Source organism: Mus musculus, chromosome 8, assembly GCF_000001635.26.
Source record: "Mus musculus strain C57BL/6J chromosome 8, GRCm38.p6 C57BL/6J".
In the NCBI taxonomy this organism is placed as follows: domain Eukaryota; kingdom Metazoa; phylum Chordata; class Mammalia; order Rodentia; family Muridae; genus Mus; species Mus musculus.
The window spans coordinates 84,763,827-84,781,270 of record NC_000074.6 but is presented as its reverse complement, the minus strand read 5'-3'; the positions used below and the strand labels follow the sequence as shown (position 1 = coordinate 84,781,270).

Here is a 17,444-nt window from a genome sequence, read left to right as displayed (position 1 = left end):
TGTTCACCATAGGTTTCTGTGGTCACATGAGCACACACACTGGTCTCTGGTCTCTAAGGTCCTTGTACACACACAAATGTTCACCTTGAAGCCCTTGGGTTTTTGCAGAACTGTTGTTAAGGATTCCTAAATTCTGGAAACTCTATAGCTTAAGATTTTAAGGCCTGTTTAGCAGTACTGTAAATGGTTCTTTCTTAATCTGGGTGGAGTTGCATGGGTGTGTTCTCTTTGTGGAAATGTATGGAGCCATGTACTTACAATGCGAGCATTCTTTATACACAGCGGCTTCTGCTAAAAGTTGAAAAAACTCTGGGCCCAAAGGTAAAGAAAAGGTGGCCCATTACAAATTTAAAATACAAATTTAAATAAAAATGTACTCTAGCTTGCTTTACTCAGTTTTTCCTGCTAAGAATGGTAAGAAGCCTTGTTTTTTTTTTTTTTTTAAAAAAATCCTCCAAGGCCCGGTAGTTCGCACAGCTTCCTGACCCATCCACAAGTGAAGAAGGCCTGCATGCGGCCTGAAGACTTAGGTATAGACGTGGGATTTAGTGTCAGAAGCCGAGCATGAGAAGCAGTGCAGAGCACCTTCCTTGCCAATTACATTTCGCTGTCAACATCTGGAAAGTGAAATTGCAGCTGTTCTCCCTGCCCCTCCATTGCCACCTCTTTTTTTTTTTTCTCCTCTGCACTTACATTTTCTGTGAGCTTGCCATCCATACTTCAGTTTTCTGCAGTGTAAAAACATTTTCACGGCTGTGTTCAAATTGAATTTTTAGATTTGGACTTTTTTAAAACGTGCATCTTCTAGTCTGACAGTATAATTTTTGGAGCAATGTGTTTGAGCAGGCCAATGATAGTCATCCCTCGCCTTCCTTCTCTCTGCTGCCGGCTCTGGCCCGAAGCGCGAGGGAGGCCGCTCAGCAGCCCTGACTGGCTCCTTCTTTTCGCCTCTACACTTCTCGGGCAGGTAGCGACTGCATCGCCCTCCACCCCCCACAGCCCTTCTGCGGTGTTTTTGTTTTCTCTTTGCCCCCCAAAAATATTTGAACCAAAAAGCCTCTCTTTTTTTTCCTCCACCCACAGCAAACTGAAAGGACTAGTGAACCGTGATTCAACAGAGCGAGGGCGCCTCTTTTCTTCCTTAGCATTAATTAACTCAAGTTCGTTAGGACGTTGGGTCTGTCGCCCACAGTTTTCTCTTGTGTGTGCTGAATCGGGTCATAGAGGGAGACTTCCCGTGCAAACAGTTTGTGTTGGAGCTGGAGGACGCAGAGGGGGAGAGAGGGTGAGAAAGAAAGGGAGCCCGGGAGGGAATGAGCGGGCAGCAGAGGGTGGGCACCGTCCGAAGTCCTTCAGGCCCTGGTGCCAGCCTTTCTCTGCAGGAGCTAGGCACCAGGGAAATGAGGGTTCTAGGGTTTCCTTGGCAGTGGTTCTGGTCATAAAATAATTGGGAGCAATACATTTTGAGGGACTGGAAAATGTCTGAAGCTGAACATTTTGGGTAAGCAGCTTTGCCCAGGCAGAGCCAGCCCAGCTTTCCCAGAACCGTCAAGCAGTGAAAACCCTAGCTCTCCGGGCTCTGCCTGTTGCTGCAGTAACTGAAGAAAGGGGCTCCCTTAGGGCCAAGGGTGCCACGGTGCAGGCAGGCTGGGCACAGGGATGTTGAGAAGCCTGGGCCTTCCGCAGAGGAAGCACTGAGGAGCAACTCGGGGGTGTGGGGGTGTGGGGTGGGATCCTGATGGTGCTCTCGGGGGTCAGGGTGCCTGGGAGTGCCACTGCCGGTGCTAGAATGTTAGTGGAGCTGCTGTTGAAGGAGAGGACTCGTTACAGCAGCCGCAAAGGCAGCGTCAGCACCTGCTCTTGCCCTGGACTCTTTTCCTGCAGACTTTTTTTTTTTTTTTTTTTTCGTGCGGGATACAGGGCTTCACCCGTCCTACCCTATCGCAGGCCCTTTTCCTTCTCTCACCTTTAGTCAGTTTTTCTGTTCTTCTTTAGAGAAACTTGTGAAGCTGGTCTGTGGGGTCCCTCCCTCTTCCTGGGCCCTGGGCCACTGTGGAGTGACACTGTCAAAGCCAACCAGGTGGGTTAGGCACCATACTGCTTTTGCCTCCTGAAGCCTTTGGCTGTCACCTGTCCTGCTGTTCTTTGAAGGGCCATATCCCCACTCAGCCCATTGACTAGGGGAGAGAGTTCTGGCTTCCCAGCATTTACTTGTATTTGGTGACACGGAAGTTTCTAGCTAAATAATGAATTAAAGACTAGGGTTTTTGTTTCCTATTCCCCATAGAAGACAAGATGAAAGTAAACAATTTCCAGAGGCACTGGAGAGAATAGATCATCTCCTCTAACACCCCCATCCCTACCCTAGTTCTGTGCCAAGAGGGTGAGGGGAGATGTGCTTGGAGCAGAGGAGCGTTCCAGCCAGGAATGAGGCTGCTTGTTGGCCGGGTACCAGGCCACAGCTCCCGATTTGTAGAAAGGGGAGAAAAGGCAGCGTGTGTGGGGTGGGGGCGCCAGGGGCATTTTTATAGGGGTATTATGTGGCCTGGTTCTGAGATAGACCCTAAGTGAGCCGCAGCTCTGGTGTGGGCAAATCCATCCATCTTGCCTAAGGACACCTTTCACATAAGCCCTGTCACTGTTGTTTCCCCGAACAGAGGAAGACAAGCTCAAATCAGCCCAAACCCGCTTTGTCCAAATTATCGGAGAGTCTCCTCCTTAGAAAGTGCATTTTCCGGTGGTTTCCATTCCTAGCATTTCCAGACTCTTGGATAGTTTCACTAAGCATCAAGCTTCTATTCACCTCCCCCAGAGAGGGAGGCCCTACCCACCCATAGGACAAGCATAGGACAAGCAGCCAGGTCTCTTCCTTTGCCGCTGCCAGAGGCCTGTCCACAGTGTCTGCCCATGGCTTCTCATAGCCTTCTGAGGGAGGAGCACAGGTTCTGTGGAGATGGGAGACACACGTCTCTGTGTGGTGGGGTTGGGGGTTATGTAGGAAGCTTAAGTCCAGACACAGGCAGGATTATAAGTGCCAGGAATTAGGTGAACTCTCCAGGGCTCGATTTGCGGCCTTTCTAATTTCCTGTATCTTTCCTTACCTAGTCTGCAGTAAAATGGACCTTGGGATATCTGGTGATTTTAACTTACAGCACAGCCATGTGCTTAAACTGTGGGTACTTAGCCAAATCAGTCTAGGCCAAGGTGCCCAGGATCTAAAGTCTATCTAGGCCCAGAAGCCAGCGGCTTGGGGACAAATAAGATTTTGTTTTTAAAGATAAAGAGACCTACCGGTGGCTGAGCATTTAAAACAAGGCTTCTTGTGCTTATTAGCTGTCCTTACTATCTATTGGGAGGCAAAGGCCAGTTACAAAGTCTGTATCAGTTTTGGGAAATTATTTTGTTTCCTGGAAGAAATTTTAATAATGTACATGTAAGTGAAGGACTGGCTGTATTCTCTATTTTTCCTACCACAATCCACAAGGCCTCAGTTCACAGGACTGCTTTGAGAGCCACCATTTTCCTAGCTAGTTTTCTTCCCTCTCCTTTGTGTCTTGGATCTTCTGTGTTCTTGTTTTTCTGCCCTCCCTGCTTGCTTTGGGCCCAGGTTGCTGTCCTGGGTTTGTTCTCCGCCTCTCGCCTCTCTTTCTTTCTTCCCCTTTGCATTTCTGTTTCTGGGATCTGCTTAGTCTTTCTTTGGGCATAGGGACACATCCCTCTCTCTCCGTGATGGCTGACCAGCACCAGAGTCTGGGCAGTGTTGCAGTAGAAGCTCGCTGTATTCACCAACTTTTATCTTCTCAAAAATAAGAGAGGCCTTTCTTTCATGAAGTTAAAATTTTCCCTTCCAAAACCCAAAAGTCCACGAGGATTTCAAAAGCATTATTTCTGGCTTCTTGACTTCTCTTGCAAATGGAGAAAGTACCATTCAAGCCCCGCTCCCCACCTTGTCTTTTGGTTTTCCCTGTTGCTCCAAGCATCCCTGGCTTCCTTTCCCCTTCAGCAAATTTCCTTTCATTTTCTTTCTCTCTTCCTTTCTTTTCTTCCTCAGTGACCTGAAGGTTCCCTCATTTGCTCTATTCCTCCCTGAACCATCATTTCTGTTTTAACTCAGACTTGGAAACACCTTGAATCATCAATAGTTTTCCAGTTTTGGCTTAGGTTTGGGTCCATCAGAATGCAGGTGGTTGTGACCTCCAAGAGGGTTGATTGGAGAAAGAAAGGAGGAGTGGGGACTAGGACAGGTAATCTTCTGAAGGCTGCTTAGACTGCCTCCTAACAAAAGGGGATGTTCCCTTGTTTGGGGTATAAGGCACACACACACACACACACAGAGAGAGAGAGAGAGAGAGAGAGAGAGAGAGAGAGAGAGAGAGAGAGAGAGAGAGAGAGAGAGAGCGCAAGAAAGAGCTGTCTTCTCTGCTGGGATGGCCTGCTTACAGGAAGCATCACACAAGAGACACTGCCCAAAGGTGATCTGTTCACCTTCAAGGTTATAGCCCCTCCCCCACCTCCACCCTCCTCCTAAGAGAAGGACAGTTGACAATTGTTCTCCCTTTCAGATTTGTGAGGAAGAGTCTATTGCTCTTCTGCCAGAGTCTCCTAGGCTTCCTGCACACACTCTGTGGTCCTGCCACCCCTCTGATCAGCTTGCCACTCCAGGGACCATTGATATTTTCCTTCCTCAGTTCCTCAGGGACTGACTGACGACACACTGTCCCCAACTTGTGTGGACTTTCCCCTAGGCATGCTCCCCAAGCCAGACCTTCAGCTGGCTTGCTCCACCACCCCGTGTTTGTGAAAAGGAACAAGCCAGGATTTGTCATCGAGCAATATTGGTCACTTTCTTTTTTTTTTTTTTTAATATTTAAAGCATAATCAGGATAGCAACAATACCCCCCACTACCCTCTATGCCACCAAATTCACTTGCAGCTTTTATGACTTCAGAAAGTGAAATTGCTTCCTCAAGGTGGAGAAGGCAGTTTCATTCAGTACCTCATGTCGCTGCTGCCATGCTATCCTTAAGCCAGCATCCTTGGCTGGTTGGACCAAAGCCTGTTATTCACAGAATGTGAATTATTGAACACCACCCTAAGAGGCCTGTCTGTGATGGCACCTGCCTCCTGCACTATTCTTTCTGACAGTGTCTCTCGGGTCAGCTGTGAACCCACTCCACTGGTGCTGCCCGTTTAGGGTATGGGGTCCCAGGTGCTGGATGGCACCTCCCATTGTCGGGGGAGGGGGATCATTGGGTGGATCTTTTGTTTTGGCTCACCCCAGGCGCTCTTCCAGGAACCTTTCTGCCATTGAACAGAAAGGCCAGGGAGCTCCTGGTTTCAGCTGGAGAGGAGAGGGGCATGAGTGAGCAGTGTGACCTTTCTTCCTCTGCCAGCTTAGGGTTGAGCCTGCAGGGAAGGCGGCTGTGAGGATTGCGAGCTCAGTCTGTGGTGCCTACCTCTACTCTTCCTCTCACTTCCTGTCCTCTCATTGCTTCCCGGGGCTGCTCGAGCCCTTTCTGGAGAGTCCTCCTGGTGGAGGCTCCCCTCCCTCCTGCTGGGGGACCTGGTGAACAGATTCCCCTGGCATCACCTCTCCTGTCTGCCTCCTAAAGGCCCTCTGCCTTCCACTTGGTCATATCCTTTCTCAAGCCTTCCCTCCATCCAGGCCCCGCAGTTCAGACTTTTGCACCTTGCATGTTATTTGGCTCTGTAGTCTGACTTGAGGGACAGGTAAGGAAGCTAACCCAAGAGGAGTTGCAAGGGCAGATTTGAAAGAGGCGAAGCTTTGCTCAGAGCGGGAGGTGGTGTCGGTGAGGGGAAGTAGTGGCGGTCTCAGCCTCTGTCACTTCTCCCAGGGGCTGGCTGTTGTGTTTGTAGCTGCGTGGAGTGCTTGCCAGAGGAGCGCAGTGACAGGAGGCTATTTTAATAAACTTGCAGTTGCACCAGCACAGCTACATTGCGTTGGCATCTCTCGTCGTCACTAATGGAGTGTGCGTGGCTGGGTGTAGGCCGAGAGAGAGAGGCTGTGAGCTTGCTGGGGGCTGAGGAGACTGCAGGGAGGTGCAGGGTGTGGTCCTCTTGTTTGGGACTGCTCCGGCAATCCTGAAGACAGCCTGGTCTGAGGGACCAAGAGGTGGCTACACCCAGCCCACGGTCTGAGCCCTGACAGTGCTGCTGGCATGGCACTTTCTGGGCGCTTTCTCCTATTCATAGTTCTGTAGGCTAGAGCACAGGGTGGAGGAGAAAATGTCCACTCACCCCACTGTGCTCCATTAAAAAAAATCTAGAAGAGAGAGAGAGAGAGAGAGAGAGAGAGAGAGAGAGAGAGAGAGAGAGAGAGAGAGAGAGAGAGAGAGAGAGAGAGAGAGAGATTGAGCTGGCCTGCGAGAAAGACTGAAAGCAGAGCACAGAGAAGGCGCAGCTGCTTCCCCAAGGCCTTCTGGGGCTCCCGCCCAGCCGCCAGCCCGCCAGGAGTCAGGCCTTTATTTATTTATTTTCTGGCTTAAAAAAAAAAAAGTCTAAGTCTTCCTCAATCCTAGTGTTCCCACCCCCCAAGTTTGCTGGGTGGCTGCTGCCAAAGAGACCCAAGTGGGCGCCTGGGATGAAAAATTCATAACTGCTGGACTTCGCTTGTTCATTAGACATGAACTTGTCGATTGGGCAAATTGTTTTTGGTCTCCAACTGCCGGGGGGCTCTCCCCACCCTCTCAGCTCGCCCAGCTCCCTCCTCCCCTTGGACCCAGCCATTGGCTGCAAGTGGATGCCTCTTTGCCAAATAGGTGGATTCCCCCCTCACTCTCTCGCTCGCCTCTCTCTCTCTCTCTCTCTCTCTCTCTCTCTCTCTCTCTCTCTCTCTCTCCCTCTCTCTCCCTCCCTCCCTCCCTCCCTCCCTTGCTCATTCTCTCTCTCTCTCTCTCTCTCTCTCTCTCTCTCTCTCTCTCTCTCTCTCTCTCTCTCTCTGTTTTTCTCTCCTTTCCTCTGGCTGTCTCCCTCCCCCTTTTAACTGACTTGGCACACATAAATGGATGGGGATTGAGCATGGAAGGGGAGGGGGAGTTTGAGAGAGAAAAGGAGCCACAACCCCCCCACCCACCCACCCGAGCAGTGCTGGTGCACACACACCCTCTCCCGCGCGCACACATTCACATGCGCACCATCGCACACCCCATCCCATCCCCGTCTTCCTGAGATCCTCGCTCTCTCCCTCCCCCTCTTCCTTCCCTCCCTCCCTGGCTCCCTCTCTCCCTTTCGCTGCGTCTGCCAGCAACGGTCTGCAGCCGGTCAGAACTCGTCCTCTTCCCCGAGAATCTGCGAGCTCCCCCTCTTCCTCTGGTCGGGTGGAGGGAGCAGCTCGAAGTTTACACCCTTGTGCCGCTGCCAAAGCCGAAAGCCTTTTCTTCAGCTGCTGCTTTTTTCCTCCTGGTTTTTGTTTTTGTTTTTCCGGGGGTTGGGGGGGTGGGGTAGGGTACGCTGTTGTGGGTGTGCGTGGGGCGGTGGTAGGAGGTTGGTTTTGATTTTTAATTTTGCATATTTTTTTTGCTCTTTTATTTTAAACTGCAAGAGGATGCACAGAGGAAGAAATTGAAACAATTTGTTAGCTTTTGTTTACCTGGTGTGTGTAGAAGCTACCTCGCGCTCTCTCTGCTCGCCATCCTGACCTTTCTTTCTTTCTACTCCTTAAAAAAATTAATTTCCCCCTCTGTGCAATGGAGCGTGGGGGGCGGAGGGGGAAGGGTTTGAGAATCCACCCAAGCCCGGCCCCTATTCCCCAGAACACCAATAATAACCCCCTTTAAAACATTTACCTTCCTCCCCTGCTCCTCCTCCTCCCCAAGTCCCACCGCCCTAACTCATAACTCTGTTGAGCCCAGAATCTCAGAATCAGGCGTTGGCTTTGCCGGGTGCTTCAGATCAATGGTAATTATTTGATTTTTTCCAGCTTTATTTTTGTAAAAAGAAATCAATTATTATTTAAACTTCAAACAAGCAAACAAGCAAAAACCAAAAACCAAAACAAAACAAAAGGAAAAAAAAAAGACCTTAAGAGAGAGACCAGCCCTCTGTCACCTGATTGAGGGTGAAGGGGTTGTGGGAGATTGGGGAAGGGGCCGCAAGACGACCCATGTAGCTTTTAACCCTAATGTGGCTGAGAAAACCACCTTATTTGGGCTAACAAGAAGTGTTTTGTTCATTATTACTGTGATTAACATTAGTATTGGTGCCGATAACAAAGCTGAAACCACATATTTAGGATTTAGGTCTGATTTTTAAAAATGCTGGGGTGGATGTTCCAACAGGATCTGGAGAAAAGAAAATGCAAACAGTCTGGTGAGAGGGGACCCAAAGCTGCTTCCTGCATCTCAGATGGCATTTTCTGGCTTCTGGGGGCAGCCAAACATTGGCCAGTCCGGACAAGGCAGTTCTTGCATGCCCTTTGGTCTGCACCCTCAGGGGCAGCAGGACACTACTGGAACCAGCTGACCCTAGTTCACAGCTGCTGTAGAACATGGACATGTCATGGGTGCGACAGAAGGGGGGGGCAGCAAGCCCATGGTGTGTGTGGGTATATGTGTGTGAAGCAACATTGTGTGCATGTGTGTGTGTAAAGACGAGAGAGAGAGAGAGAGAGAGAGAGAGAGAGAGAGAGAGAGAGAGAGAGAGAGAGAGAGAGAGAGAGAGAGAGAGAATAGGTGTGTGGACAAGCTCTCGTGCCTCTGGTTGCTGAGGCTGAGATGGGAGCAAGTGGCTGGCGAAGCTGGTGGTGGCTCCAAACCACACTTCAGTAGAACAATCTCAAGAGAAAAAAATTGCTGGGGGGAGGGAGAAGGAGAAGAAGGCGGTTTTCCTGTGCCCCCTTCTAACGCTGTGTTTCTCCTTCTCTCTTTCCCCCTCATCCCGTCTTCCCCCTCCTCCCGTCCTCCCTCGCCCCGCATGCTCCCGGCTTGCCGCCTGCAGGATGAGTTCCACCCGTTTATCGAGGCGCTGCTGCCTCACGTCCGAGCCTTCTCCTACACCTGGTTCAACCTGCAGGCGCGGAAGCGCAAGTACTTCAAGAAGCACGAGAAGCGGATGTCAAAGGACGAGGAGCGCGCAGTGAAGGACGAGCTGCTGGGCGAGAAGCCTGAGATCAAGCAGAAGTGGGCATCCCGGCTGTTGGCCAAGCTGCGCAAAGACATCCGGCCCGAGTTCCGCGAGGACTTTGTGCTAACCATCACGGGCAAGAAGCCCCCCTGCTGCGTGCTTTCCAACCCCGACCAGAAGGGCAAGATCCGGCGGATTGACTGCCTGCGCCAGGCTGACAAGGTGTGGCGGCTGGACCTGGTCATGGTGATTTTGTTTAAAGGGATCCCTTTGGAAAGTACTGATGGGGAGCGGCTCTACAAGTCGCCCCAGTGCTCGAACCCCGGCCTGTGTGTCCAGCCACATCACATTGGAGTCACAATCAAAGAACTGGACCTTTATCTGGCTTACTTTGTCCACACTCCGGGTAGGTTGCTCTCATCAACCCCCTCCCTAATTTTATTTCAGTTGCTGGTATTTGTTCAGTTTATTGTTCTCCTGTTTCTGAACAGCACTGCTTCTGGGCCTCACCGGTAGCCTGTCCTACTGGCCTCTGCTTCACACGTGGTGGCTCTCTCACTTCTCCAGCCTTTCTGTTTACCCCCACCCCTTTGCTCTCTCCCTCTCCTCCCTTGCTGTGGCACTGAATTGGGCATCTTCATCTTTCCTATAGTAAAGATGCTGTTGAGTTTAGGACAGGGCCAAGATGTCTCCTAATTATCCATAATGGTGAGAGTTTGAGACAGATTATGACAACATCAACACTAACCATTTCTGATGAGCCAGACAGGCTCGGGGTTGGGGAGAAGATACAGGCTTCTGTGTAGCTTTGCCTCATCCCAGGAAAAGCTGGGTTTGGTAGAAGTGGGGGTGCTGGCAGCAAGTTTGGGAGAGAAGGGCTTGTAGTTGGGATCTGGCATATGAGGACTGAAGGTACTGATTCTGGGGTCCTTCTAAAAGCTCAGGTAGTTGCTCTCCTGTGGCTGGGATTTGCTTTTATATCAAGGGAAGGCAGTGAGATTCCTCGAACTCCAGGCTCCTGGATGGATACACACCACACCATGGCGCCAGTGACCCTGGGCCTCTGTGCTAGAGCTGAGGGGCTTTGTGGGGAGCAGGCCTGCTATAGAAGAAGTCTTAAACAAACAAAACCTGCAAAAACCCTTTTCCTTTTTGTGCCTTAAGTGTTATGTTAGCTGGCTGCCTTTGCACTATAGTACTGCCTGCCCTCTGTCTGGCCAGGGCTAGTTCAGCGCTCTGGCCTTGCCTAGCCAGCCCCCCCCCCCCATTTCCCTTTCTCTTTTCATAATTTCTCTCCACTTTTGTTTTCTTACAAATTGAAACAGAGATGGCTGGTTAATTTTTAGCCTCCACTCAGCTACGCCCAATTTACTGCCGCCTTTGAAACCTAAACGGGCGGTACTCTGTGATTAAGCAAGGCAGAAGTGTGTTTACATTGTGCCCAACCAACTTGTAATGAGAGGCTACCAAACCTGTGTGTGTGTGTGTGTGTGTGTGTGTGTGTGTGTGTGTGCGTTTTCCTCTCCACTATTCCAACACCCTCCCCCATTTCCCTTCTTCCTTTTTTTTTTTTTTTTCTTTCTGTGCATGTGAGAGAATGTGGCTTTATTTAAGCTCTGGAAAACTGAAAACCTGTCGTTCCTGTGTCAGCGCCTCCCTGTCTTCCTTTGTATTCATTCATAAGAAAGAAAGGCAGTGCATGCCACCAGGGTCACCCCCTTGCCTGCTGGGAAAGTTAGGAGGAAGTGGTGTGAGTGGACCCAGGCACACAGCTAGGGTGATGTTTCCAGGAGCGCTGTCTTTCTCACAGAGAACAGTGTGGAGGGTATCCTTGTCGTGAAGAGAAATGACATCCAAGGTCTCCCTTCTTGCTTATTCCCTCTCTGTCTGAGAGATGGCTTTGGTGACTGGTGGAGTCAGTGATCACTGCCGCGACCCTCCTCCTGCATCTTTCTAGGCCTGCATTCTGCCTTAAGTGACCCCTCATGTAACAGACTAGTTTCCTGTCCTTACATCTCCCTGAGGCTTAGGTTTTCTCTTAGCGTTTTTTGTTGTTGTTGTTGTTGTTGTTTGTTTTGTTTTGTTTTGTTTGTCACCCCTCATTCTCTGTGTGTATAGTAAGCCAGGTTGTGGAGGGTGAGAGCCTGTCAGCCTTGGGGATGCTGGGAGCACCTTGGAGCAGGAGCTCACCAGTGTATCTAAAAGATACCTCCTTCCTTCAGGGAGTCTGAACCTTCCACTCCTAGAGCTTGAAACCAGAGAGCCAAGTGGAAAAAGTCAGCACCCCCTTTCTCCTAGCCTGGCTCCCCCCCCCTGCCCGCCCGCCCTGTGCACTCAGACCCTCATGGCTGCATGTTTCTCGGGCCCTTTTAGTTTAGGCTGCTTCACTTATTTATTTTTGACAGGGTCTCACTATGTAGCTGTGGCTAGCCTAGAACTTGGTATATAGAACAAATTGGCCTTGAACTTGTTAGAGATCTGCCTGTCTCTGCATCTGACTGCTGGAATTAGAGATAGGACCAACCAGCCCTGGGCCACATTCTTGACCACTGCCAGTGTGGAGTTGAGGTGGATGGTGTGTGTGAGGAAGGAAACCACTTCCCAGCCAGCCTCCTGGCTGTACTGACCTGGCAGGTGGAAGGGGCAAGGGAAGGCACAAGGCTTTCTATCCCCAGCTAATGAGATCATTCGTCCAGAAATACGAGTGAATTCATAGTACACTGCGTGTTGCCAGGGCCGCTTCTGGCCAGGCCGAGACTGACCGAGCTGCAGCAAATACTCGGTACATGACTGAAGACATATTCTTTGTTAATCAAGGCCTAGACTTTAGACAGTAACTTTGAATGTTCAGGATTTCTTACCGGATTGGCTAGAATTTCAGGGTACCCTTTTGGAGGAAATTCAGGCATTGGTAAGGCCAGGACCACTCACTCACTGGGCCTCATTGCCTGCTCCTCACTGGGTGGTTCTGGTGTGACAGAAAACATCCTCTGACTGCTATTGATTCTGTGGCCTTACCTTCTCCATTATCTTTCCCCAAAAAAATACCCAGCTGAGCCACAGTGTAAGAAATGGGGACCAGGGTTGGGTGTTAGAGAGATGGCTCTGTGGTTAAGAACACTTGCTCTTCCAGAGGACCTGAGTTTTGTGTGCCTGCAGGGCTTCACAACCCTCTATAACCCCAGTTCCAGAGTCTCTGACCCATTCTTCTGACCTCTGCAGGCACACAGTGCCCAGACATATAGGTAGGCAGGACACTCAGACACATAAAAACCAAGCAAATTTTTAAAAATAGAAGCTGGGTTGAAGAGTTGGGTGCGGCCAAGTGGATGGTGCCAGATTTTATGATCCTGCTCGAGATGGCAAGAGCCGTGAGGATCTGACTTTGCATCTAGGTACGACTGTCACCCAGACCCTCACTGGCCCCTGTGCCCCAGAAGATTCAAGAGATTGCACAATGTGAGGACAGATACGGGTGACTTCTAGAATTGTTCTAAGAGGCTGCCACAAAGCCACCTATCTGCTGTGAAGGACGGTCACCATGCACCTGCTCGTCCGTCTGCATTCAGCAGGGGAAGCTGAGGCAGGACTGAAGCGAGAAACCCTGTCCAGGAGATGCGAAGGCCTATTTCCTTGGGACGACTTTTCATCCAGAAAGGGGGTCCCAGAGCAGGCAGTGTGGCAGCAGGAGTGGGGGCGGGAGGGCTCTGCATCGTGGAGAGGTGTGGCCAAGTAGGCCTGGCAGCCATGCCAACAGTCCCGGAGGTCAACCCTCACAGACCAAACCAAACCTTGGTTTCAGTCCTAGCAAAGAAAATGAAATTCAGAACTATCAAAATTCTTCCCCTCTTGGTAGGCGCGCGCCTCCTATACCCATCACAGGACCTAGAGTCCTTGACTCGGATTAGGCTCAAATCATACATGTCCCCATTGCCCACTAGGACAGGGTATCACAGCCTGTCCTCATCTGAGATTTCAAAAAGTCAGTTTTGTATGTGTGTTTTGTTTTTGGTTTTTTGTTTTTGTTATTTTGTGGTTTTTTTGTTTGTTTTTTTGTTTGCTTGTTTCTGTTTTGTTTTGTTTGTTTGTTTTGAGACAGGGTCTCACTGTGTATCTCTGGCTGTCCTGGAACGCTCACTATGGAATCAGGTTGGCCTTGAACTCAGAGATCCCCCTGCCTCTGCCTCCCTGGTGCTAGGATTAAAGGACTGCTCCACTGCACACAGCTCAGCAGTCTTTTGTGTCATGGTACCTCCATTCCCCAGCTATCAACATATGCTTTTGTTTATAATTCATCTAAGTGAGAACCCAAATAAGATTGTTCCTGCATGACCACGGCCGCCCCCCCCCCCAACACCCTGCCTGGTACTGGTGGGTGCTTCATGTCACCGTTGCCCTCCTCCTGATCTTCACGACTGTTCTGGGGGCCATTCCACCCATGTGGGACCACTGCATACTGGACTCTGTGGTCCAGTGTGCTACCAGGCCCTGGGGCGGGCAGGCTCAGCCATATTTGTCATAGGGAATGAGATAGTAACTCGGGCTTCGCCTTGCGAAGTTCTTTTAAGTATGAGATGTTACAGTTTGATTCTGCTGCTCCCAGGAGTTGAGCTTAGCATTCACACTAGCCTTGAGGCTCGAGTGAGAGTGAGCAAGGATGCCTCCACCAGCAGTGGCTATGGCTTGTTCCTGCTTCACGCTCTAAAACTGTTGTGAGTTCCCAACCCTTCTGGTGAGCCTGGTGCACGTGGGAAAGACCAGCACAGCCTGGCTCCCTTTTGAGATCCACCCTGAGCACTGGCCCTTCCTTACCTACTTGTCTGGGTCTTAAGGCATCGCCATCTGGTATCAGGGTTGGCAGAGACCGTGGGGTCCGGGAACGCAGTTAGTGACATTAGCAAGTTCTCTGGGTTATTTTGTGATGCAACGTCGAGTCCCCTTGAGACGTTTCTATAGGCAGGCAGTGCCACCATTGCTTTGGTGGTTAAGTCTTATTTCCTCTGTCTCACAGGCTTGAGTCAGCTTATACCTAGGCCATCCTTGGATGGCAGCTGCCACAGTGACCACTGTTAGGGTTTACTGAGCCCGACCCAACATGCCTCTCTGCCTCCTTCACCTGTTGTCCTGGGGTTGTCCAGGTAGAAGCAGGGTGATCTCACTGTGTCGGCTTCCCTCCTTCCCACCCTCCTCCTCAGTGGCCTCCTCAGTGTCCACAGCCCTGCCAGAGTCCTAGGGCACTTGCCATCTTCAGGGCCTTCTGCTACGTAATACTCAAATCTCAGAGCAAAACAACAGTGCCTGGCTCCTGTGCACGGTTCTTAGGAACTGCAACAGGATAGCAGAGGCCCTCAACAAGTACAGGGCCTGCAGCCCTGACTGTGGACAGACTACTCTGACCCCTCTTCAGGCTTGGGCTTATTTATGGAGCCCTTGACCACCTGCTTCTGTCCCCTTTGTCCACAGTGTTGTCTGCCCAGCCAGTCAGGAAGCTTACTGCATGCGGGTCCCAGGGGTCCTGGTAGTGCGCTCTCTATGCGGACTAGACTAGAGCTGTAACACGAGGGAGAAAACGAAACAGCTTTGTCTGAGCTTGTGCTTACAGACGTCAGACCATGAGTGAGCCAAAGCCCGCTGGATGGTCCAGTCTGAATTATGGGTACAGTGACCAGCTGTACTCTGTCATCAGCCCAGAGGAAACAGGCTGTTCTGCAGCAGGAGCGTTGGGGGCTAGCCACCAGAAGGACTTCCCGAGGAATTGTTTTACTTTTTGGCTGTGCCAAAGAGAGTGGAAGAATGTCCTTTATGAGGAGCACACTTAGCCTATGGTCGCAGAGCTCTGGGAAGTAGGAAATCCTTTCTGAGCTTAGCAGGCAGGAGCCAGGTGATAGCTTCTAGAAAGTTCCATCTAGTATACCCGGTAGGCATGAACCTGAGGTAATCCTTGCTGGTGAGAGGCAAGGCCTTCAGGGCTTCCTTGGGGGCAGCTCAGTTCATGGAGGCCATGAAGGGAAGTCAGGCTCCTTTTTGCAGAGATGGGGCACAGACAGGCAGTGAGACCCATGCCAGGTTCTCTCTCCACGCCAGTGTCCGGTGGCAGTGAGTGTCCCCACTTTTTTGCCTGGAGAAGGTAGCTGCCTCCCAGCCCTTTCTGCCTTCCTCTCGAAGGAGCTGCCACGCTTAGGTTATTTTATCCTTCACTGTCCGATTGATTCAGAAGCCTTTTCAAAGGCTCCAGCCGTGTCAGCGTGTCAGCGCAGGGCTTGCACAAAAGGCCTCTTTGATTTCTTGTTTGTTTTCATTTGCCTGCGGAGGGGGAGGGGGCCCCCAGAGAAAGAGCTCCTGGGTTTCAAAATTTTTATTTGGGTTGTTTCATTCTGGGAGCTGGCTCCCTGGGACTTCTGTCTCAGTTAGGGAGGGACCAGTGGCTGGGCAGAGGGTGCCCGTGGCCCCCGGAGCAGGTGTAGGGCTCAGGGCACTCATCCCACAGTGGACCGCTGAGAGGCTCTTCTCAGCAACTAGGCCCACAGATGGGGAATCCAGCTCACGTTGAAGCCTGTGTCTGGAGTCATGAAAGGTCCCAAGTGCCTGACGGTAAATGACTTGTCCCTGTTCCTTGTGTCCCCTGAGGACTGGAGTGGCACCCAATTCCATCATTTTCTTCCTGGTTCTCTGGACTGAGAGCATGAAACCTCTATAATACGAACTTCTCGCTAAAGGGTGTTTGGTGTCTTTGAAAACAGACAGAGCCTTTCCTGCCCCAGGCAGGAATGGAGGGAGGGATGCAGGTCTCCTTAGTGACTGCTCATCTTTCTGGGTGAGAATGGAATCTAGAGAGCAGGCATGCCACTTGTATAGGGCTGAGGGCAGAATGGCCCCCGCGGAGGCCCCTATTAGCAGAGTTGAGGCTGGAACTAAATGGAGGATCACCCTGGTTCACAGATGCCGACGACAAGGGACATTTAGGCCAGCCCTTGCCAAGGGCATGCCTGAAACCGTTGTGCATGGACCCCAGCACAACCAGGAAGAATGGTGGTGCATACTGTCAGGCCCTGGGGGGGAGTGGTGGAGACTCAGGCTTGGGCAGGTGGTCACAGTCATCAGCAACAGGGACGTGTGCCCACTGGGTGAGGGGGGGGGCTGCGTAGGGCCTGCTTGGCAGACGGGAGGAGGAGGCTGGGGGGCTGAGAGATAGATAAATATAGCTGATGGCATTTCTGATGGTAGGTTTTTCTTGGCACTGAGGGCACCATGGAAAACTGCACGACAAACGCCCGGCCCTACAGGCCGCCGTCGCCATTTTAAGCATATTTGAGCCGAAGGGTTGTTGGCATTAGAACAGGGTCCCAGAAGGCAGAGGGGCTGGGGTAGGGTGGTTTGGCTGCATCAGGCTGTCCCCTTTTCTCTCTAAGCGTGCCTGGGTCTCTGACTTTATCTCTATAGATACTTAATACCTGGTTTTCTGTCCCCTCTGGTGATGTGAAAAACACATATGTTTGCAGGTTGCCCTTTGCATTACCTCTTTCCCAGGCTGTTGCCCACCCCCACCAGCTGCCATGGCCAGGCAGCCCACCATTCAGCCCTTCCCCGTTTTCCATGTCTTAGTGGTGATGCAGCTACTGCTACCCTAGGGGTAGGTCTCCATTTGTTGGTATTTGGGGAACCCCAGTAACTTAAGGGTACTTGTCTACCCAGTCTACCAGAAACTGTCCTCTAATGATGGAGGAAAGGAATTGTCCCCTCTGGAGATGTGGAGTAGAGTTAGCAGTCCACGTGGTTCCTCCCCAGTCCCTCCCAGCAACCTGTCTTAAATCTACCGGCCTGGCTGGGTGTGTGTGTGTGCTGCTCTGGAGAGACCAGGCCTAGGGAGGGGTGACTGCCCTGCTGCACACCTTGCGGGCACTTGAAAGACCAGCAGGAGTTAGCTCATCCCGCCAGCTGACTGAGCCTTTCAGCCTGCAGAGGGCTGACTTCCTCCTTTCAGAGGTGGACTGATGTAGACAGGCAGGCAGGTGTCATTTTATATCACTCTGTAGAGGAGGAGACTGGAAGAGATGGCAAGGGACTTAGGTCACTGTGAATTTCTGCAAAAAGAGGTTCCAGGTCCCCTTGGCCTGCGATCCTTCAAGCTCCTTGAACTTCACCAAGCCTTGGCGGAGTTCTCATGAGTCCCCATGGCAGTCATTTCCAGCCCTGTAGTACCTGCTGCTGTCTAGAAGGGGCCGGAGCCCCGCTTGTAGCTCAGCTCAAGGGGTCCCCCAGCTGCTAAGCATATGGGCGAAGACACAGGGCAGACCCCTGATACTGTTCTCAATCATGGCCACCTTTTCTGGAGATGCTCCCTGCTCCCTGATCTACATAGACAG

General features: G+C 51.3%; 1 protein-coding gene across 29 annotated transcripts in view; it reads left to right on the top strand.

Annotated features, from left to right (window-relative positions):
* Nfix (nuclear factor I/X) overlaps nt 1-17,444 on the top strand; it is a 96,527-nt gene that overhangs the window by 19,968 nt on the left and 59,115 nt on the right. For 6 of the 29 annotated variants that reach the window (NM_001297601.2, NM_001371058.1, NM_001371061.1 and 3 more), the window contains exons 1-2: nt 7,861-7,917; nt 8,956-9,487. In NM_001297601.2, coding sequence (NP_001284530.1) covers nt 7,915-7,917; nt 8,956-9,487 — 535 coding nt within the window. In that variant the 5' untranslated portion in view covers nt 7,861-7,914. Of the gene's footprint in view, nt 1-1,183; nt 1,286-2,056; nt 2,081-5,256; nt 5,731-6,821; nt 7,613-7,860; nt 7,918-8,047; nt 8,554-8,955; nt 9,488-17,444 lie in introns of those variants that run through there. The other 23 variants (NM_010906.4, NM_001081982.3, NM_001371053.1 and 20 more) reach the window with 13 other exon arrangements.